This window comes from Nyctereutes procyonoides, unplaced genomic scaffold, assembly GCF_905146905.1.
Source record: "Nyctereutes procyonoides isolate TBG_1078 unplaced genomic scaffold, NYPRO_anot_genome, whole genome shotgun sequence".
Classification (NCBI taxonomy): Eukaryota; Metazoa; Chordata; class Mammalia; order Carnivora; family Canidae; genus Nyctereutes; species Nyctereutes procyonoides.
The window spans coordinates 5,163,255-5,182,568 of NW_026575155.1; the positions used below are offsets into that span (position 1 = coordinate 5,163,255).

The following is a 19,314-nucleotide window of genomic DNA, read 5'->3' on the forward strand; positions in this document are numbered from 1 at the left end:
TGATGTTCACTGGACTACTGTGCTGGTCATTCTGCAATAGATACACGTACAGATCATTATGTTGTGCACCTGAAACAAATACTAGGTCAATTATGCCTTGATTTGAAAAAAATAACTTTATAAAAAAACCCACAAAAAACCTTTAAAGCTCTACCAAGTCAGCTTTCCCTTGATGCTCCTAATTATTTAGAGAGAGAAAAAAACAGGCATTCCCAAGAATTTCCTCGCACAGACTCCTTCCCGCCAAAGTCCACTTCCATCCTCCCATCCAAAAAAGGCACAGGACTTTCCAGGTACTTTTCAGTATTTTTATTGTTTGACAGGCATTTACAACGCTCCATTCGTAGACCTAAAAACATAAAAATAGACCTTCTTTCAGCTTATAAAAGAAATATATAAGAACTTTTGACATAGACACGTCATGACCTTATGTACAAGAGACAATGGCACCCTCTCCAAGCACCAGACTTTCCAGCATTTTCAGACAGAACTGTTGCACTGGGATTAGTAAGTGTGACTATCAGAAGCCTCTGCTTCAGTTTTCCATCCGGACACAATCAAACTGGAGGTGATATGGAACAATGCAGTGGTACAAAGGGTATAGAAACCATTCTAAAGCTTTTTAAGAAAATCAGAAGATATAGCAAAAATTTAATAGAATAAAACTTTCAAAAGATCAAGCTCAAAGCCCTGGAAACCCGAAAGGGGAGGGATATATAGGGTGGAAAAGCGGGTAAAGCAAGCAGGGGCACAGGAGCATGATGTTCTGAACTCTCTATTGTCTGGAAATATAAAGTCATAACTGATTTTTATAAAATATAATTCCTAAAGCTACTATAAAATTCAGGTCTTTAAAGTACCTACTGATGTGTCAAACACCAAATAGATATTTTTCCCCAAAAAGAAAGTTTTCATATTATTTAAACCCTTCTTAGGAAGTGGACATCTGTGAAATGGGAGGAAAAAAAAAGCTATAAACCGTGTAAAAAAAATCGAAAGTGCTTTAACTTGTTTTTGTTCTTTCTATTTGGAAATCTGTTTAGAACATTAGATTTTTTTTTTTTTTAGCATGTTTACCCTGTTTTGTTGGCCTGTAGAAAGTATTAAACACAAGGTATTCTTTTGAAGAGGCTGTTTCGTTAAGAGGTTTGGTATGGACGGTCAGGGAAGGGATAGGTAATCTATGGATGAAGATGCAGCTTTGATGGGAAAAAAAACCAATGATCACCATGGCAACCCCTTGAGAAGGAGTCTCCCCTCCCCCGCCACGTGCAACAGACACACACACGCCCATTCGGGTGTCATGTTTAATCCAGCCAAGCTCCCATCTCAAATAGAGATTCAAACATTAAAACAAAACAAAACAAAACAAAAAAACCCAAAAAGGAATCTTCTTGGAAAAAAAGTTTCTCCTAAGCATCTCCTTGGCCTTTCGTATATAAATATAAATCACCATGCCTCACTCTCTCTGTAAAAGGTAAAATCCTCATTTTTTTTTTTAAGACTCAGTTACACTAACACTGTAAAATTCTCATCTGTTTGTGCCCCTGTATCTCAGGTAAAATACAAAAAATAGTGTTTTTTTTTTCTCAAGTGATAAATTTGGATCTCTTCTCAAAGAGTTTGGCATCTTTATAATTCTATGCAAAACTAGAACTTCGGAACACTGACATCGAGTAAGACCAGCCATAGACTAAAACAGAAGAGAGAGAGGAAAAAAACAAAAACAAAAACAAAACAAAAAACAGCTCATCGGAACATACGTCTCCACCGTCTCCTCACACATTCTCAAAATACACAGATATTCTCAGACACCAGAGAGGGAAAGGAGTAAGAACACTGTAAGCTGTACAAGTTGCTTTGTTGCGTTTTGTGTTTGAAGGTGGTTTCCCCAACTAAGAGATAGCTCCTGGGCTGATTTCAGGTGCAGTGACTTTTATTATTCTTATTCTTTTTTTTTTTTTTTTTTTTTTGTGCTATCCTTTCGACTAACCTGCTGTACGGACTTTAGACTCCTGGTGGTTGGGGGGAGTGTTGGGGATCACTCGCTTTCCAGCGCAGTCGAATCTTTGTCTTAGTTTTTTAATTGCTTCCAGCCCTGATGCGTCGAGAATAAATAAAAGCCCTTGGAAATATACAGAAGATAGGACTCGAGCTTATTTGGGATTCTGAACAATTCTCTCGGACGTCGTGAGAAATGATGAAGTTGGGTGGCCACGTGGCTTCGGAACCAGGTCAGCCGCCAAGACCGTGTGTGCAAGAGTGCGACCAAAGGGAACATTCTCCTCCTCGCGGGGACAGAGTGGGGGGGGGATCGGGACGAGGTGGGGGGTAAGTTATCTACACACGCTCTCTAGGGGGGAAAGTGACAGTCAGATCTCAGTGTTCAGTTTCCTGGAGGGGGCGAAGTCTTCACGCCTAACCCAAATGACTTCGTCGCCTGGGCTCTCCAGGCCTCCGTTGATGCCCGACAGGGCGGCCTGCTTCTTGAGCTGTGTCATGCGGGACGCGTGACTATCCAGGGCACGACGGCCTCTCTCCCGCTGACCGATCGACACGGCCTGAAGCTGCTCCCGGAGCTCGGTGTCCACTGCGGCGCCCCTCACCGACTCGCAGAACTCGTCCTCGTCACTGAGGATGTCCGTCTCCTTGATGTCATCCTGCTCCTCGTACTGAGCAAGATCAAACTGCTCTTCTACCCACCGGTCAGTGTCCCCGCCACCGGGGGGCTGCTGGGACTCTTTCTCCGGGCTGCTGGCAGAGATGGCATCAGAGTCAATGGTAAACCTGTTTCGAGCCAGGCGCCGCCTCCTTCTCCCAAGAGACTTGCTTGGGGCGGACACTGCACACACACACAAAAATATAAAAATAAAACCCCCACATGCTTTACATGCGATGAAAAGCCAGACAGCAAAAGAAAAGAAAAAACAAAAGCTACATGGTATTTATTTAGTGCCTTGATGTCGTTCGGGGCTTAAAGTCCAGATTTCACCAGTCTTAGAGTCGTTACTTCACACGGATGTCTGGACTTGGAGGATGTCATAGCAACTGACCGAAGGGCAAGGGGTGGGGGGGAACAGAGGGACACAGGGGAAGGACGTGTTGGTTATGGGGTAAAGAGGATTCACCTCCCTCTGAAACAATCCATTTCTCTACCCTGTGCTGCATTCAAGCGGACCACTGACCTCGGGATGAGTTAGTGGCCTCAACCCTGAGAGTGTTCCTTGGCGCAGTGCTCTGGGGATCCCCAGGGGCTGTCCCAGGGTCACTTAGCCAGAATGGGTTTTTAGTAAGGGTAAGGGATGCTTCTAGAGTTCCACTGTCTTTGTAGAAATCACCGTGATGTGTCAAGGAGGCAGAGGCACTGGTCCAAGTTATACTGCTTTCTGGGAAACCAAATGGCACATTTCTGGAGGCTCTGCAGTTAATTAAGGGCTCGGCAGCCCTCACGCCTACAGAAGAGTAGCTCTCGGAGATGTCAAGTCTCCAGTTACTGCCCTGCCCTCTTGCTGACAAAGCCCCACACGAACTGTGAAGCTAAGCCAACGTGAGCTTTAGTCCCTCCTGATGACATTCTGTGTATCACCGATGTCTCTTCTACGGAGCAATTAAAATATCGGTGCCTGAGTCGAATGAGAAATAAATAATCTATGTCACCCGTGCCGTTGACTCTCAAAATGCCATATGAAGTGACTAACAATTAAGAAAAAAACAAATCTTGGAATTCATTTGTTCACCCTAGTGCCCTCTAGGAAGCCAGAATTATTCGAGACGAACACACAAGACGCCACCCAGTCAAGCAAACGAACATTCTCACCACACACACACACACACACACACACACACACACACACACACAGGACACATATACAATGGGAAACGCTGCTGCCTCTCCCTCGCTAGTTGAGTGGTGGTTGCATTAGAACCAAGAAGGTGAAGTGCACTATGGGGTTTCCAATGGAGGGCAAGAGCCTAGGCACCAATCAGGAGCAGCGATCCTGAAACCTAAGCCCTAAAAACCATTAAATTGCTTCAGTGTTGCTAGAACTAAGAGGATTATTCCCAATGACTACCAAACCTAGCCATGACTTCAAACGCAGCAGGTATCATCAGGTCAGGGAGTTGGCTCCCATTCCCACCTCAGAGTCTCGTGTTCCCTGTTCCCATCATGGTTCCAGGGTGCTCTACCCTCTTAAAATATGGAACAAATGGACTTCCCTCTTGATCAAGGAGGGCAACTGAAAAAAGGGTTCCAGAAAAAAATAGAAAAAAAGAAAAAAAAAAGAGTAAAAACCCCACTGTTTCTACTCCACTAGGAAAAAGCAGAAGTTCCCTTTCAGTTTTAATCCCAACACCACCGTAGTGGAGCCCAGCTCCCTCCAAACACTATATTAGAGTATTAGATCTACCTCAACTCAAAACTGGGCTATTGGAAATTTCTGCCAATGATTTACATGCATGCTAAAGTATTTAGGGGTAAAATGGGTTAATGTCTGTATTTTTGAAATGTGTCAAAAATACGATGAGTGATGGATGACAGATGGATAGATATGTGATGGGGAAGATACAGAAAAATATCAATTATAGAGTAGATGGTAGGTTCTGTATAATTCTTTCAGCTGTTCTCATATGTCTGAAAATTATCATAAGAAAATCTTAAAGCAAAAAAATTTTTAATTGGGTTATTGGCAGACATATGGTACCTTTGGACTAAGTATGGCGGCAAGATATTTGGCTTTACTATCCCTTTCAAATAGAACAGAGAAATAAACTACCTGGGTATTCATGACAATGCATAATGAAACAAGAGTATTTATTCTTTATTAAAAGGACACCTAAAAACCTGGCCAGCCTTTTGAGGTTCAGAGAGACAATCTCTGATGAGTATTTCCAGAGCATTGTTTAGACTGACAAGCTAGTGCTAGCTGACCCACTCAAGCACCACCTTTAAATCACCTAATGTGAAGATCCTGATGATATTGAGGAGTTTCAAAAGCAGAAGAGTAGAGACTTTCTTCAGCTTCAAATGTGCCACGAGGCAGAAAATCTTCCAATCAAGCCAAGGCCAATGGGCTGACATGGAGGGTTTCTCTTGGTTTTCATGATGGCATAATGGGTGGGTTGGTTTTGTTTTCTCTCCAAAGGGGTCTCAGCAGGAAAACTTCTGTGTGTCCTACAGACTAGAATGGCTTAGTTCCAAAGTAAACGCAGCTTTGAATTTAGGTCCCTTGATTAACAGTTAAAACCTGGCCAATGACAGGCGGGTTTCCTGAGTTTGGGACACGTATTCTCAATCCTAATCTAAGCATCCCCAGGCAAGTAAAGGGATTATGTGAGACAATTCTAAGGAGAAATGCTCTATTGTGAGCTTATAAAGGGATGTGCAAAGCTTTCTTCACATGAGGACTCCAGAGTAATTGTAGGTAGAGAGGTATGTGAGACTCTTAAGATACCTTGGAGAACCCAATAGAATAGTGGGTGTTCACTGCAGTAGATTTTCAATAAAGTTATCAACTGATTGGAGAATAGATTCAAGATAACCAACCTCCAACACGAGTTAAACGTAAGTGCTTAGGAATATAATATCCCATGTCAAGCAACGTAGGCTGTGTCTACCAAAACCTTCAACCATTCACAATTCTATCGGTGCCTCATCACCAAAATTGAGAAAGGGCGGAAATGTCATCAAGACAAAGGCCAGAACCTTCTTGGCAAATGCAAGGGAAGCCTCTTTTATTGGAATCTTCCCTGCCAAATTCGGGGCTGCGTCTTAAGAAAGGAGTGATAAAAGTGTTAATATCTTAATGTCATTAATACCTACATTATGAAAATCTCTTTCTTCCTAGATATATTTTACTGCTGTGTATAGATGGTAGTATAGGTCTTCCTTCCTCCCCGCTCCACAGTGATGATTCCAGTCCTAAAAGACTATTTGCTCTGGGATCATTTAAACGCTACATTCCTCTCTACCAATAGCAGCTCAAGGCTTCCCCAACCTAACACGGAAGCTAAAAATTAAGTTGCAAGCATAAGGCAAGGGTAAAAATCTGATGTGTCATCTGGTCTACCAAACATGGAATCCTTATTGAGGCAGGCGGCATTGCCGTGCTTCTGGATTACAAGGCCACCATGTTCTCAGAATGGTGGGCTGTGCCCCTGCCGAGACGTGACACACTGCTTTTTGCTAGACAAAGCTGGCTGTCATGCAAAGCAGCGACTCCTCATTCCACAAGCAGGCTGAGAGAGCCCCTCCAGAAAGAGAATGCGCTCCCTTCCTGGCTTGGAGAGTGAGAAAGGAGGCCCCAGCCAAAGGGAGGAGGGCAGCGAAGGGAAGCTGGAAGGAGGGCAAGAGGCATAAATGAAGGGTGGATCCCCCGGGAGCTGCTGGGAAGGAGGCAAGGGCAAGGAACCTCACACCAGGGTAGAGCTGTACTCCAACGTGAGCCCCCATAGGGCCACATCTGATTCTTGCTCAACAAAAATGCCAAGCTCACTGGAGTCCTACAGTGGAGTGGGGGTGACGGGGATCTTGAACGTCTGAATTCCCACAGTACCTGCCCTGCTCATGGCTGGCCTGGCCCCTTTGAGCGCGCACAACCTTTTTCCTCCAAAAGGTACATATTGCTGGGATGAGGGAAGGCTTTCGGTTTTGAGGAGCTGTCTTCTGTGCTTATCGCGCAGGATTGAATGCACGGCCTTCAGGAAATCTTTCCGGCTCTCTGGAGAGCTATGAAAAGAGAGAAGATTTACACATGTCAGGGAGAAAGTATTTAACACATGGGGAGCTTTTAATTTTGTCAGATGCAGCCCAACACACATCCCTGAGGACCAAAGTTTAAAGACAGAGGCCACAACTCCGATTGCTACACTGAGCCACATTTTCATGGCTGGTGCTAGAGAACACGTACTTCTCTTCCTTTACATTTTGTGATTCATCTGCAGGTAATGTGGGAGAGATGGCCCATGAATGAAGAGACTGACCCTGCATCCAGAAGTTGCCAGATTCTGCTCTTGATAGCTCTGGCAAAGCCTTTCATTCTGAACTTTTTTTTTTTAAGACTTTTATTTTATTTATTTATTCATGAGAGACACAGAGAAAGACAGAGACACAGGCAGAGGGAGAAGCAGGCTCCCCGGTGGAGCCCGATGTGGGACTCGATCCCAGGACCCCAGGATCATGCCCGGAGCCGAAGGCAGACAGTCAACCACTGAGCCACCCAGGCGTCCCCCTACTTCCCTTTAGAAAGTTAATGAGGTTATTGTCTATGTTCTGATAAAATCACTTTAACTTGTCCAATTCATGTTCTTTAAGAAGCGTTAGCGCGTTTCTGAAACGTACAAGGAAAAGCACGCAGTGTCTGGGGATGCACGGCTGGTATGCGGACCCCAGAGCGGGTAGGGGGACCCCAAGTGGCCACACCCCTCCTGTGTGGCCTCCACGCTCACCCCCTTGCGGCCCCAGGCTTACCTGCAGCACAGATGGAAAACTCTCTCGGGCCTCCCTTCGGACTCAGATTTCACATGGACAATTTCACACACAGCATTTGCTTCTGCATCTAGATAAATTAAGACGAGGAGGGATTAGGGCACGTCTCAAAGAGATTCATTTGCATTTTTACAAAAGCATTGCCTACACCTGGGTGTAAGATTCAAGAGTGCAGAACCTCCTAAGACCAGAGGTGCCTCGCCACCATCCCTGTCATCTCAAAGAGACAAACTGAAAGCTTAATGGGTGTGAAGGAAAAAGAACACCTGGAACAGTTCCAGTTGCTAAAATGTCTTGCTCGATGGTTTAAAAGGGCAATCAGTCAATCATACTGATTCAAGAACTGGCCTTTTAGACGCATGGCCTGTTTGGCTGAACTCTTTCAATTGAGTAGCTGTAGGCAGATGCCAACAGGCTGGTGCCACAGAGGCAGGTCCTCGTGTCCATGCTGGGAGCACTCCCTGTGAGTGACCAGGCCGGTGCCCTGGACAAGCAGGTCCTGGAAACAAATGGGACTCCTCTTTCTCAGCGCCCCCAGGCTACCCACTCTGAGGGGAGCAAAAATGGGATGCTGAGAAGGTGAGGAACAGTTAGACTTTAATTTCTAAGCCTTACAACGCCCGCAGTACCACATTTTTTTTTTTTTAAGTCCTGAATAGAGTGTTTGTGAAAGGAACAATCACTGCAAACATCAAGACTGCACATGGTGAGGTCTCGGCCTTCCCCGGCAGGTCACAGCCCTGGTCACAAGCCCTCATTGTACCCACGTTATTTAACCCCAGGCAGGACTCGTCTGCCAAAATTTTCACAAATCTTCCCCAGTGAAGATAAAAATCAAGCAATTGCACATTCGGGTTTTCCCGATCCACTGGCATGTATCTCATAATGAGAAACGTGTTGGCTAGTCTTTATAACTCCGGTAAAATAAGCTTTTATCTTGATTGCTTTAAACTTGATTTGAATGAAAACCAGGGAGAATGGAAGGACATATCACAAAGACGGCTTTGTTTTCAAAACTTAAATCCTTTATGTATGTAGTCCTCAACGAAGGGAAAATGTCTGGCTGAGAAGCCTGCAGTTTGCTATAAACATAAGCTTTCCGTTTTATAAACCAGACACAAGGAAGTCCTACGAACTAGATAGTCTGCAACCTAAGACTGCAGAAGGAAGACGAGAACAGTGCTGAGGTAGCCAGGCCTCCGAACCCTACGACAGCTGTGTTACACCTACAACCTACCTTTCGAGGGTCTCGGAAATTAAATCCTAAGTATAAAGGCACCGGAGTAAACCTCTGTGCTGGAGGATCAGGAAGTCACCTTTGAAAGGCACATGATCATCCTGAGTACATTTGTCCGATGTGGGTTTTGCATTTGCCTTTTTGACTACAAGGGATCACAGCGATGAAAGAAGCTACATCTAGTTTAATTTGCGTGAGTAATTGAAGGTTTCCTAAATACCATAGGACATTGGATTAGAGGGACTTGGTTTTATGAGGAGCAGAGCCAATTTTGTTGCTCGTGGAAGCGACAAGTACAAGTGGGCAAACAATGAGCAACACACAGCGGACACACCTGATGCCAGAAGAGGATATAGAAGAATGGATCTACTGTGTATGTGTGGAGATCCCTCTCCTGGCCTCGCTTTGTAGCCAGATGGCTGTCCCTGCTGTCCAACTGGGACAGGGAATAGGTGTGGGCTGAGAGTTTCTACCTGACTCCCAAAGGTGCTCCCTCTGGGGTGTGCTCAGGAGAGCCACTGCTGACAGCTCCTCCCTAGAATGGCCTCAAATTAAGCCTTGGATGGGGCCTCCGAATTACAGAAATATTCCTTTCCTTGGTCAATACTCTGCTGGGATTCACTGCTCCTCTCTTGAGCTTCAAGCATCATCTCATTTATATTAACAAGTATATTCCTTGCTCTTCCACAACTCGCTTCACTGCTATTTGGATCATAGAAAAAGACTTGACACTTCTCTCTCTCTCTCTAAGATTTTATTTGTTTTTCTGGAGACACAGAGAGAAAGGTAGAAGGAGAAGCAGGCTCCCTGTGGGGAGCCCGATATAGCACTCAATCTCAAGACCCCAGGATCACAACCTGAGCCGAAGGCAGACGCTCAACCACTGAGGCACCCAGGCATCCTAACACTTGACATTTCAAAGGCCTCCACCCTAATACAAAGATTTGTAATGTTCCACACACATACAAGTATGCATTTAATGGCATTTTTGTGCTTTTGGTGGTCTTTTCTGGTCTCCTGGTTAAAAAGCAAGTGAGTTATGGTACATGGGCTTTATCTGCTCATGGTCTCAAGGATTCTGTCCAGAAGTTCAAGACTCATTGCTACTCAGACATTAGTCACTATAATATTAATACATACAACAGAATGACTAGAATTCCTTGGAATGATATTGAGGATACTACATCCATCCATTCAGGTCATTCATTCATCCAAATAGTTAATAAATGGCTGGGTGTTAAACAAGAGGCAAGGGAGAGACAGGGAAGAGGGAGTTAAATATAGGAGCAAAAAGGATGGTAGGGTGGTTCAACCAAGAGCATCGCTTCAGAGCAACAATTCACACACATGTCAGAAACACACACCCAAGCACATTTCAGAGTTTACCTGCAGTTGCCAAAGCTCGAACCTGCAGAGCTTCGGTAGGGATCATGTGCCGAAATCGGAAGGGGTCCCAGTCCTCATAAATTGAAAGCCTGTGAGATCCTACCTGCAGGAAGAGAAGGAACCAGGTGCCTAAGAACAGTGTGCTCTAGACTAGACCGGATCCCCATCCCCTTACAGAAGATCAGTGAGGCTGGGACCCCCGTGCTTGTCTGGATGGCACTTTGGTTTGTCCAGCAGAAAGAGAGAGGCCATGTGATACATAGGCACGGGGTGTGCAAATTGGTTTGCTACCCAAATCCAGGTAAAAGAGGGACATGAGAAGGAGGAGAAGAGGGAGCCCCGGAAGGACAGCTGAGAAAGGAAACAAGAGTCAGGAAGGTTCTGGCCATGGCAGGTTCAATAGCTATTCACTTTCATGCTCTCAATGTCGGCCTGCCAGAGAGAAGGCAAGATGGGCAATTTCCTCCATTCCTGAGCAACACTTCAAATGTATGTAAAAAGTACCAAAAAAAAAAAAAATCATAAGAGCCTGGCGCCTGACGAAGGGGCAGAATGACAATTATGCAGATTAAAAAGGAGAAGCAGATAGAAAAGGAGATCCTTTCAACCCAGGGTGAAGTAAGAAGTCTTACAAGTTTCTTCTTCTGTTTGGAGCCATCTTTATATACAAGGACCACGGCAGTTTTGAAGACTGGAAAAAAATAAGACAGGCGGTTACAGCGCATAATGTGTGGGGCTTTCCCCTGAACCCCGCTAACTTGTGGTTATCAACACGACAGCTCAGAAGAAGGCAGCGACTTCACCTTCCGCCCATTCACCAAGCCTGGTGAGACTTTCCAGGTTCCATAATAAAACACAGAAAGCCGAAATAAACAGAAATAAGCCCTCCCTGCCCGACTGGAAACTTTTGGGTCACATATAGTTAAATTATGGGGTCATTTCAAGTTTAAAATTCCAGCAACACACATTTTAACAAAAATGCACTGGTTCGGGAGCTGGAGAATGATACAAACATTAATGATGATAATAATAATAATATTGCTTACAGTGATTTATGTCAACCTAATATTACACATACACAACACAGAGTGTTCATAATTTGGGACCCAGAATTCATCTTTCTGACCTGAAGGAATGGAAATTAGTTTATGAAGCAGAATGCAACTGCACTTCTTCCAAACAGGCTGAATCACAGGAAGTATCTAGAAACAGGGAGTGGGCCGGTTTATTCTTACAGTCCTTGAGGGGTGGAGGAGACACAATAGTTATGCACAGTCCATAGAATTCCTTAAACAATGCCAAGCATGGTGACCACTCAGCGACTCGGACTCCTCCTCCAGGGAAGGAAGAACAAGGCGCCCAGAGGACCGGAAGGTGAGTGAGCCCATCCTTGGCTCTGGCTGGCAGGGACTCCGTCCCCCCGCATGTCCTGGCCCCAAGGCAGAGCCAGGCCCTAGTCAGTCCCAGGGCAGCGGGAAGGGCCACGCCTGGTGTACCAGACCCCGAATTACAAAGGGAATGGATATTCAGAAAAGTCTCGAGGCGGGGGCTGGGGAGGGAGGCAGGCTCCCAGGCCCTGTAGCAACCAGCCCAAAGTATCTGGTTCATTTTCCATCCTATTTACGATGAGTCAAGCCTCCTCTTTGTGGAGGATGGCCCTAACCTCCACTGCAAAAAGAACTGAGGGTGTAAAGAAATCAACTCTGGTCTTTGGGTCTGGATTGCCCCTGGCCCTTCAAACAACTCACAACATCCGACCCCTTAAGAATCCCAGAGAAGCCACAGAGAGGTTCCCTCTCCAAAGTTCCCAGTGGCCAAGAGGCCACACCAGCTTGGGTAATGCCCGAAGAGGCCCTACATGCTCACCGTGAAGCCTTCAGACCTCACAGTGGCCGAGACAACAGATCCCTTTAAAGAGTGAGGGAGCTCCACCCCAGGAGGGGGTGTCCAACGACCTTAGTCTCAGAAGACCCACCACGTCACTGGGACCACAGCCCAATGGGGTGGTTGCCACGGTTCTCTAAAGGCTCCTTGGCCTGCCTCGGTTTACCTGGACCTCCACCATCTTGGATCACAGTGGTGGTGCCAGAGTGGGCCTCAGCCGGGGCTATGACCACCTCTGCCTTAAACCGTCCCTGACTCCTTGGGGCTAGTCGCCCTCAGCTGACTGCAGTGCTGCCCAATCTCTTGGACGCACCTTCAATTGAAACTCCCAGCATCCCCTGCTGGCCCCAAGCACTCCCTCCACACCCCGGAAGGGGATCATCTAACACCCAGCAACCTGGAAGCCTAGACACACTCTTCTTTTTTAAAGTTGATGGTCATCAACATTCAGCACAGATGAGCTGTCCTGTGAGTAAAACATCAAGGTGCAAGGTTGGCGGCACATCTGTGTCGGTTTCAGAAGAAAGCTGCACTGTTTCCTGAGATTAGAGATTTACACCAAAACAAGACATAATCATGTTTTAACCCAACAGCTGCCTGTTCCGTGGTGATTACTCTGCTGATTTTGAAAGGCACGTCTAAGGCTCTATTTAGCTCTGTCTTGCTACCTGAAGCCACACCCAAACTGCCAAACATGTCACTTTTACGGACTGGGAATCCATAAATAATCACATTATGGTGAAGATAGTTTGCTTTTGACTCATAATCCCGCTTCTCTTTACTATTACTCTGGAGACGACTTAATAATAAGCCTCCCACAGGGCCTCGGGCCCTTCGCACCTTGCTAACTATGGCCCCCGGGGTAATGTCCTGGCAGCGTGATCACCGATCATGGGGTGGGGTGTGCAGCTTCTACTTCCGCCCAGCACAGGTGTTGGGGGCTCCCTTCTGGGGAGCCACCCCTCTCCCCAGCCCAGGGGAAGAGAGTGACACAGAGTGAAACGTGCACCGTCCTCCATCTAAGCCTGTGCAGCAAGTGGCAGCTAAAGCCCCAAAACTCAAAACCAGCATTTTCCAGGACCTTTTATAAGCCCTGGTTGGCAAACTGGGGCCAGCTGCCCCCTTAGGACAGCCTGTGAATACAGATGCCTACTTGGTTACATATTGTCTATGACTGTCTTTAAAGCTACACATGGCCTCTTGGCCCTTGAAATCTTAAACAGTTACTATGTGGCCTTTTACAAAGAAAGTTGGTCCACCCCTCCTTTCACCCACTCCAAGTATTTTCTTCTTTTAAATGTTTCTTTTTTTTTTTCTTTTTAAGATTGTATGTATTTATTTGAGAGAGACAAGAGAGAGCATGGGCAGAGGGGAGAGGCAGAGGGAGAGGGAGAAGCAGGCTCCCCACTGAGCAGGGAGCCCAATGTGAGGCTTGATCCCAGGACCCCGGGATCATGACCTGAGCTGAAGGCAGACGCTTAACCAAATGAGCCGCCCAGACGTCCATAAATCTGTTTATTTTCCTTTCCTTTTTTTTTTTTTAATTTATTCATTCATGAGAGACACAGAGAGAGAGAGAGATAGGCAGAGACACAGGCAGAGGGAGAAGCAGGCTCCATGCAGAGAGCCCAACGTGGGACTCAATCCTGGGACTCCAGGATCAGGCCCTGGGCTGAAGGCGGCACTAAACTGCTGAGCCACCCGGGCTGCACCTAAATCTGTTTATTTCTTTCTTTTCTCCCTTTTTTTTTTTTTTTAAATCTGTTTATTTCTAACCACAGGATATCTGTACAAGTTAGGAGATAGTTGTGAAAAATCCCAATGCAGAACTCTGGAATGGTTCATCTGTAGCCCAGAATCAGAAACAGGTAGATAGATGGTTTGGGTCATTTACTTCAGAATCCTATTTCCCAGAAGTGACCTACCAAGAAGCATCAGAAAGCTCCCAGCCCTTCCAAGAAGAAATTACAATATAAGAAGCACAACTGGTAACACTGGGGTGGGGGGGTAGGTCGGAGGAAAAATTATCCCTACCTCTGGCAAAAGCAGCCGCCCATCACAAACTACCAACATGTTACAATATCCCAGTACTTTTTTATGTGTCATTTTTGGTCACACATTTTCCTTGCTCACTTCTATCCATCTTTGTTATTTTTAAGGAAATGGCATCAACAGCTCCAGTGGCTCTTTTTTTTTTTAATTTTTTTTTTATTTATTTATGATAGTCACACACACAGAGAGAGAGAGAGAGAGAGAGGCAGAGACACAGGCAGAGGGAGAAGCAGGCTCCATGCACCGGGAGCCCGACATGGGACTCGATCCCGGGTCTCCAGGATCGTGCCCCGGGCCAAAGGCAGGCGCCAAACCGCTGAGCCACCCAGGGATCCCCTCCAGTGGCTCTTTGAAAATGTTAGGAACGTCACTCAGGTTTTCAGTAAAGGCTGAGTGATCTAAGCAGGAAGATCAATAGTCTTTCTGTTAAACACTCTGGCCTTAACATCACTAGGATACTCCATTTGGGGATACTCTGTTCACATCGTGGGAGAAAGGGAAAAAAAAGTGTCCTGTTAAAGAAGCAATAAGCAACCAGCCACCCCTTGCCCCTAGAAACACAAGGTAAGGTAAGAGAATGGAAATACTAGATTTCCTTTATATTGTGTTCCTACCCAGGAATCTTCTGTGGGGGTTCAAGAAAGACAAAACATAAAACAAAAGCATGAACTGTTAGTTGTTTTACACTCAGAACAGCACCGCATGCTGTACGAGCATTTATCGTGCAACCACAAGCCAGATTTCCTGAATTACACACAATTCCCAGTGTGCTAAAACATACTTTTCTCTCTCAAAAAGTCTATCGCAATGCAACCACATGAGGGCTCTGACTGCAGGAATTACATCTTCTGAGCTAATCTATCAAAAAATAAATAATTCACAAGCATCTCCCTGCGATTGAGAAGCACCTCACAACTGATCAAGGCATCCCAGTTGCCACAACAGGTCAGCTGTGGAATGATGCCCTGAATCTCAGCGTCACACCCAGCGGCAGAGTCAGAGAGACGATAAACGATCTCAGACTTGAGGTCGCAGAAAAAGACAGCGTTTCTTCATTTTTTGCATTAGTTTTCCTTGGCTTATGATTCACCCCATCATTTTGAAAAGATATTCAGAGTAACAATGACAACAAAATCTTTCTCTGCCTATATGATTATACATGGGGCAGACTTAGCACGGCCATGCCCTCCCTCCCACGTAACTGGGTGGTCACACTGGCCGTGCTGGACTGGAAGGGTTTCATTTACTATTTGCCACATGCTGGTGGCCAGGGAAGGGAGACCAATTCAGATAACTGTAATGAACTTAATTTTAATAAACTGGGTGTTGAGATAGAAATATTCTTATTTTGAAAAATAAGCCTAGCTTTGCTCTCTGTGCTCTCCGCCACCAATCCTATTGTTCTTGTTTTTTTTTTTTTTTTTTTAAGAGAGAGAGAGAGAGCACATGCACACGAGTGAACAGAGAAGGGCAAAGAGAGAGAAAATCTTAAGCAGACTCCACGCCCAGTACAGAGCCTGATGTGGGGCTCGATCTCACCCTGGAATCAAGACCTGAGCCAAAAATCAAGAGTCAGATGCTCAATGGACTGAGCCACCCAGCACCCCAACCCTGTTCCGATACATACCAAAGGCCGCCAATTCTGGCTCCTTTTTCCACTTCCCCAGGGAGGCTGGTGGGTTTGGCCATATCACGGTGGTGTGCAAAAGCAGGTCCCCCATGCTCAGATCTGCAACCTGAAAAGCAGGGACAGGGCAAAACTTACCGGGTGGTGGTATAAACATAGAGAATTTCTCTCATTCATTCATTCATTCATTTTGAGAATTTCATGTTTTAAAATCCAGTAGGCCGATGTCAATCTTACTTCATGAAAATATTATCTTTAAAAAAAATCTGGTCCCTTTTTTCCCCCTTTTATCCCATGTCTGTCTACAAGAATTTCAAGAATAAAGTGGCGAAAGGTAGACACGGGAGCCCCCAAATCCACACCCAGTAAATCTGTCAAAACTGATCTACAAAATTGGCAAAGTTCTGTGTTCAAGCGGAGACAGTTTCCCAAAAACAGACAAATGGCCACAAATCACAGAGATCCACCCCCAGGAAACCAGGCATTTTCCATCTGTGACTTTCAATCCCCTTGGGACCAAGGTTTGCCGGGAAGCAGTGGAATGAATTATTTTTTCTTTTCCCAACTCATTCTCAAGATTTCATTCCACTTTAGAAGAGGAAGAGAGAAGCCGACTGAGGAGTCTGAAGAGTGCTCTCTAAGTGTGTCGTGGGCTGAGCTCTGAGATCTGCAGGATCATGAGGTCTAGGGGCATGGCTGGGGAGGTCAAACACTAGTTCGTCCCAGATGAATTCTTTTGGTTGTGGAACCATCCAGACATGACTCTGCAGGTCCAGGGCTTATGTCTCCGGACAGCCATGTCTGCCTTTCTCACCAGAGTCCAGTGCCCACGTGCAAGCCCATCCACACCTCGTCCTCCTACCCACCCAGCAGCCTACTCACAGGTGGAGGATCACCTGGTCTCCTGACCTGCTCTCAGTGCAAACATCAGAGAACAAGCCTCTGTAACGATCAGAGACCCCAGCCCCCCCCACTGAGAAATGCCATCAACTGTCAGTAGGTTCTGCATCCATAGAAATCAAGCTCAAGGCAGCATTTCAAATCTTTAAAAACCCGGTGTTGAGCTTCTCAAGGACAACTCAAGGGTCTGGTTTATTTTGTTGCTTAGGATCTGACAGGGTTTCTAGACACAGCAGCAACCAAGCAGCCCTCCGCTGAACACAGTGCCATGTGGCGTTGTTCTTCTTGAGTCACCAAGCCAGACTCTAAGGCTAGAGACGTGGCTTCAGCTGTACAAAATACAGTGGTGTTGCTGCCACTTTGGTGGCTGGGGGGTTGTGATGATAATAATTATTCTATTACTGGCCTAATACTGATTCTATTAGTATATAGCCAAGGGCAAAAAAAAAAAGTCATCAATCATATTAGTTTGTTTGTACTTATGAAATAACTAGCCAACCAACCTCCAGGACAGTATCAGCTAAGGGAACTAGATAGTGTCTCCTACCCATGCCCCAAGCACCCACACGGGAGTGCTTATACACAGACATCAAATTCCCAACTACCATTCCGGGCCGCAGTCTTAGAGGGTATGTCTTTAAAGGTGATTACAGGTCACTAGGGCAGATGGTTGTCCAAACACTTCATCCTCCCTCCAACATAATTCTGTATCTGCGCCCTCTGCCATGTGCCCTGGGCCACAGGGTTGGCATAACGAGTTTCCACCAGCCCTCCTGAGCTGCCCCCTTCCAGCCGTGGAAAGGACATGCCTAAGCCATCCACTGCTTCTTCAGCCTGGATCCAAAAAGGAAGATAATTAGAGCACACCTGAGTCTTCTACGCTGGAGCTCACCAAGGGAAGCCAAAGTTCAGCCAGCCCACACACTTGGGTGTGAAGATAAGATGTTGAGTTGTTTGTAACATCGTAAATGTGGACTGATCCAGTCCCAGTGCACGTGGTTTCGTTCAAGTTTCCACATGGCAAATGGAATAAGCGCTGGTCAGGGCTGCCCCTTTGGCCAACGGTACTTTCCTTGGCCTTCCACTGGTTGCCTTCATAATCTTCTGCCCAAACTGCAAGACTAAGTTCTACTTAGAAGTCTGGGACATCCTGCTGCACAGAACCTTCTGAGCTCTTCTTCTAAGGGGAAATGCCCTCTTTGGCCTTTGCTTCCTCCTACTCAAGCAACAGGGATGTTCTATGTGGTCCAGCCCAGCTCCCTAGGGTTTAACATGAAATAGGAGGTTGAAGGTCTGGCTTCATCACAGTGTTTGCCTTCAGGAAAGCTGGCCGATGACAGGAGCAGCCACCTTGCATCCCTGGAATGTCACCATTTCAACTGTGACCTACCTTTCCCAACAGACATTGCTAAATGTTCTGATTCGTAACTGTTTACCAACTGTTCATAAATCCATTCTGGGTTTTTGCTGGATATTGCCATTAAAGGGGAACTGAAATGATCAAGGATCACCTTTGTGAGAACCAGGACATAACTTGCACGCCTCCAAGTTTCCATAAAGGTTGCAATGTACGCTGCAAGCAGTTGACAGAATTGCAACTGATCCGCGCACTATTGCCCCACGTCCCATCCTCCCTTGGGTTGTGGGTTTGTGAAATCCAGCCCATTCCATCCTTTCTGCTTGGAAGATCATTATCAAAGGGAGACTGCATGGAGATGGAGTTCTTCTCCCTGAGTGATTAATCATCTTTGGCTACGATACCCCTGTTCTACTTTGGGAGCCTTTCTTTTTCTTCTTATAGCATTAAAACACAATCTCTTATTGCTCTCCTTGGCATCTTTTCCAAGCCTTTATCTTTCTGGACTTTGGATGCCCCAATACGGAGATAGGATTTACCTTCTCTTTAACACTGGTACGCAGTTCCATGTCCCTCCTTCCATCTTTTGTGCATCTCTTTTTACAAATTCTCAGCTCACAGGAGACTATTTTGAACAGCACTCTGTCTCTTTGTTCCTCGCTGGAGAGATTTCTCACTTGATTGTCAGAATTTCATTTCAGAGGACGGGCAGTTTCACCAAAGCCATGTTCCCTTTTATAGTCCCTGACTTTTGAATCATTGTTATCTTTTTTTTTTCCCTAAATGCTCTGCAATCCATTGTCCACATCATCTTCCAGTCTTTAGCATAATGGTCCTTTGCTCCCAAGGTCATTAAAATCCAGAAACTAGTTTGGCATATAATGAACAATAGAATGAAATGTAATGAAAACGTTCATCTCCAAGACCCAGTAAAATACACCTCTGTCAAAGTGAAACAAACTAAAACATCGGAGGGGGAAGTGTTATGACAAATCATGTTTGCAGCACTATTCATAGCAGTCGATAAATGAGGCCAAGAGAATTGTCCAATGATAGGAATTAGGTAAATCATTGTTCAGCCACACAATGAACTATTACACAATAATTTAAAATAACATGACATTTCTTTGTCCAATATAAAAACACAAGCCATAAAATTACTTTGAAAATATAACTGTTTAAGCATAGGCAGATACCTAATTTTTTAAATCACAATAAACACCAAAACGTTAAGAGTGATGTTTTCTTTGAGATTGGGGATGGTTTTTCTTCTTCCCTTTTTCTGTGTTTTGCCCTTTCATAAGCATACCACGTTTTTCTTCTTACAAAAGTTGTTTTTTCTTTTCTTTTTTTAAAATTTATTAGAGAGAGAGAGAGAGAGAGAA

General features: G+C 45.4%; 1 protein-coding gene across 7 annotated transcripts in view; it reads right to left on the minus strand.

Annotated features, from left to right (window-relative positions):
• Nucleotides 1-294: 294 nt before the first annotated feature.
• TIAM1 (TIAM Rac1 associated GEF 1) overlaps nucleotides 295-19,314 on the minus strand; it is a 381,711-nt gene continuing 362,691 nt past the window's right edge. For all 7 annotated transcript variants that reach the window (XM_055313335.1, XM_055313336.1, XM_055313337.1 and 4 more), the window contains 6 exons: nucleotides 15,673-15,781; nucleotides 10,742-10,800; nucleotides 10,110-10,212; nucleotides 7,469-7,556; nucleotides 6,555-6,727; nucleotides 295-2,842 (listed from right to left, as the gene is read on the minus strand). In XM_055313335.1, the coding sequence (XP_055169310.1) occupies nucleotides 2,373-2,842; nucleotides 6,555-6,727; nucleotides 7,469-7,556; nucleotides 10,110-10,212; nucleotides 10,742-10,800; nucleotides 15,673-15,781 (1,002 nt within the window). In that variant the 3' untranslated portion in view covers nucleotides 295-2,372. The remainder of the gene's footprint in view (nucleotides 2,843-6,554; nucleotides 6,728-7,468; nucleotides 7,557-10,109; nucleotides 10,213-10,741; nucleotides 10,801-15,672; nucleotides 15,782-19,314) is intronic.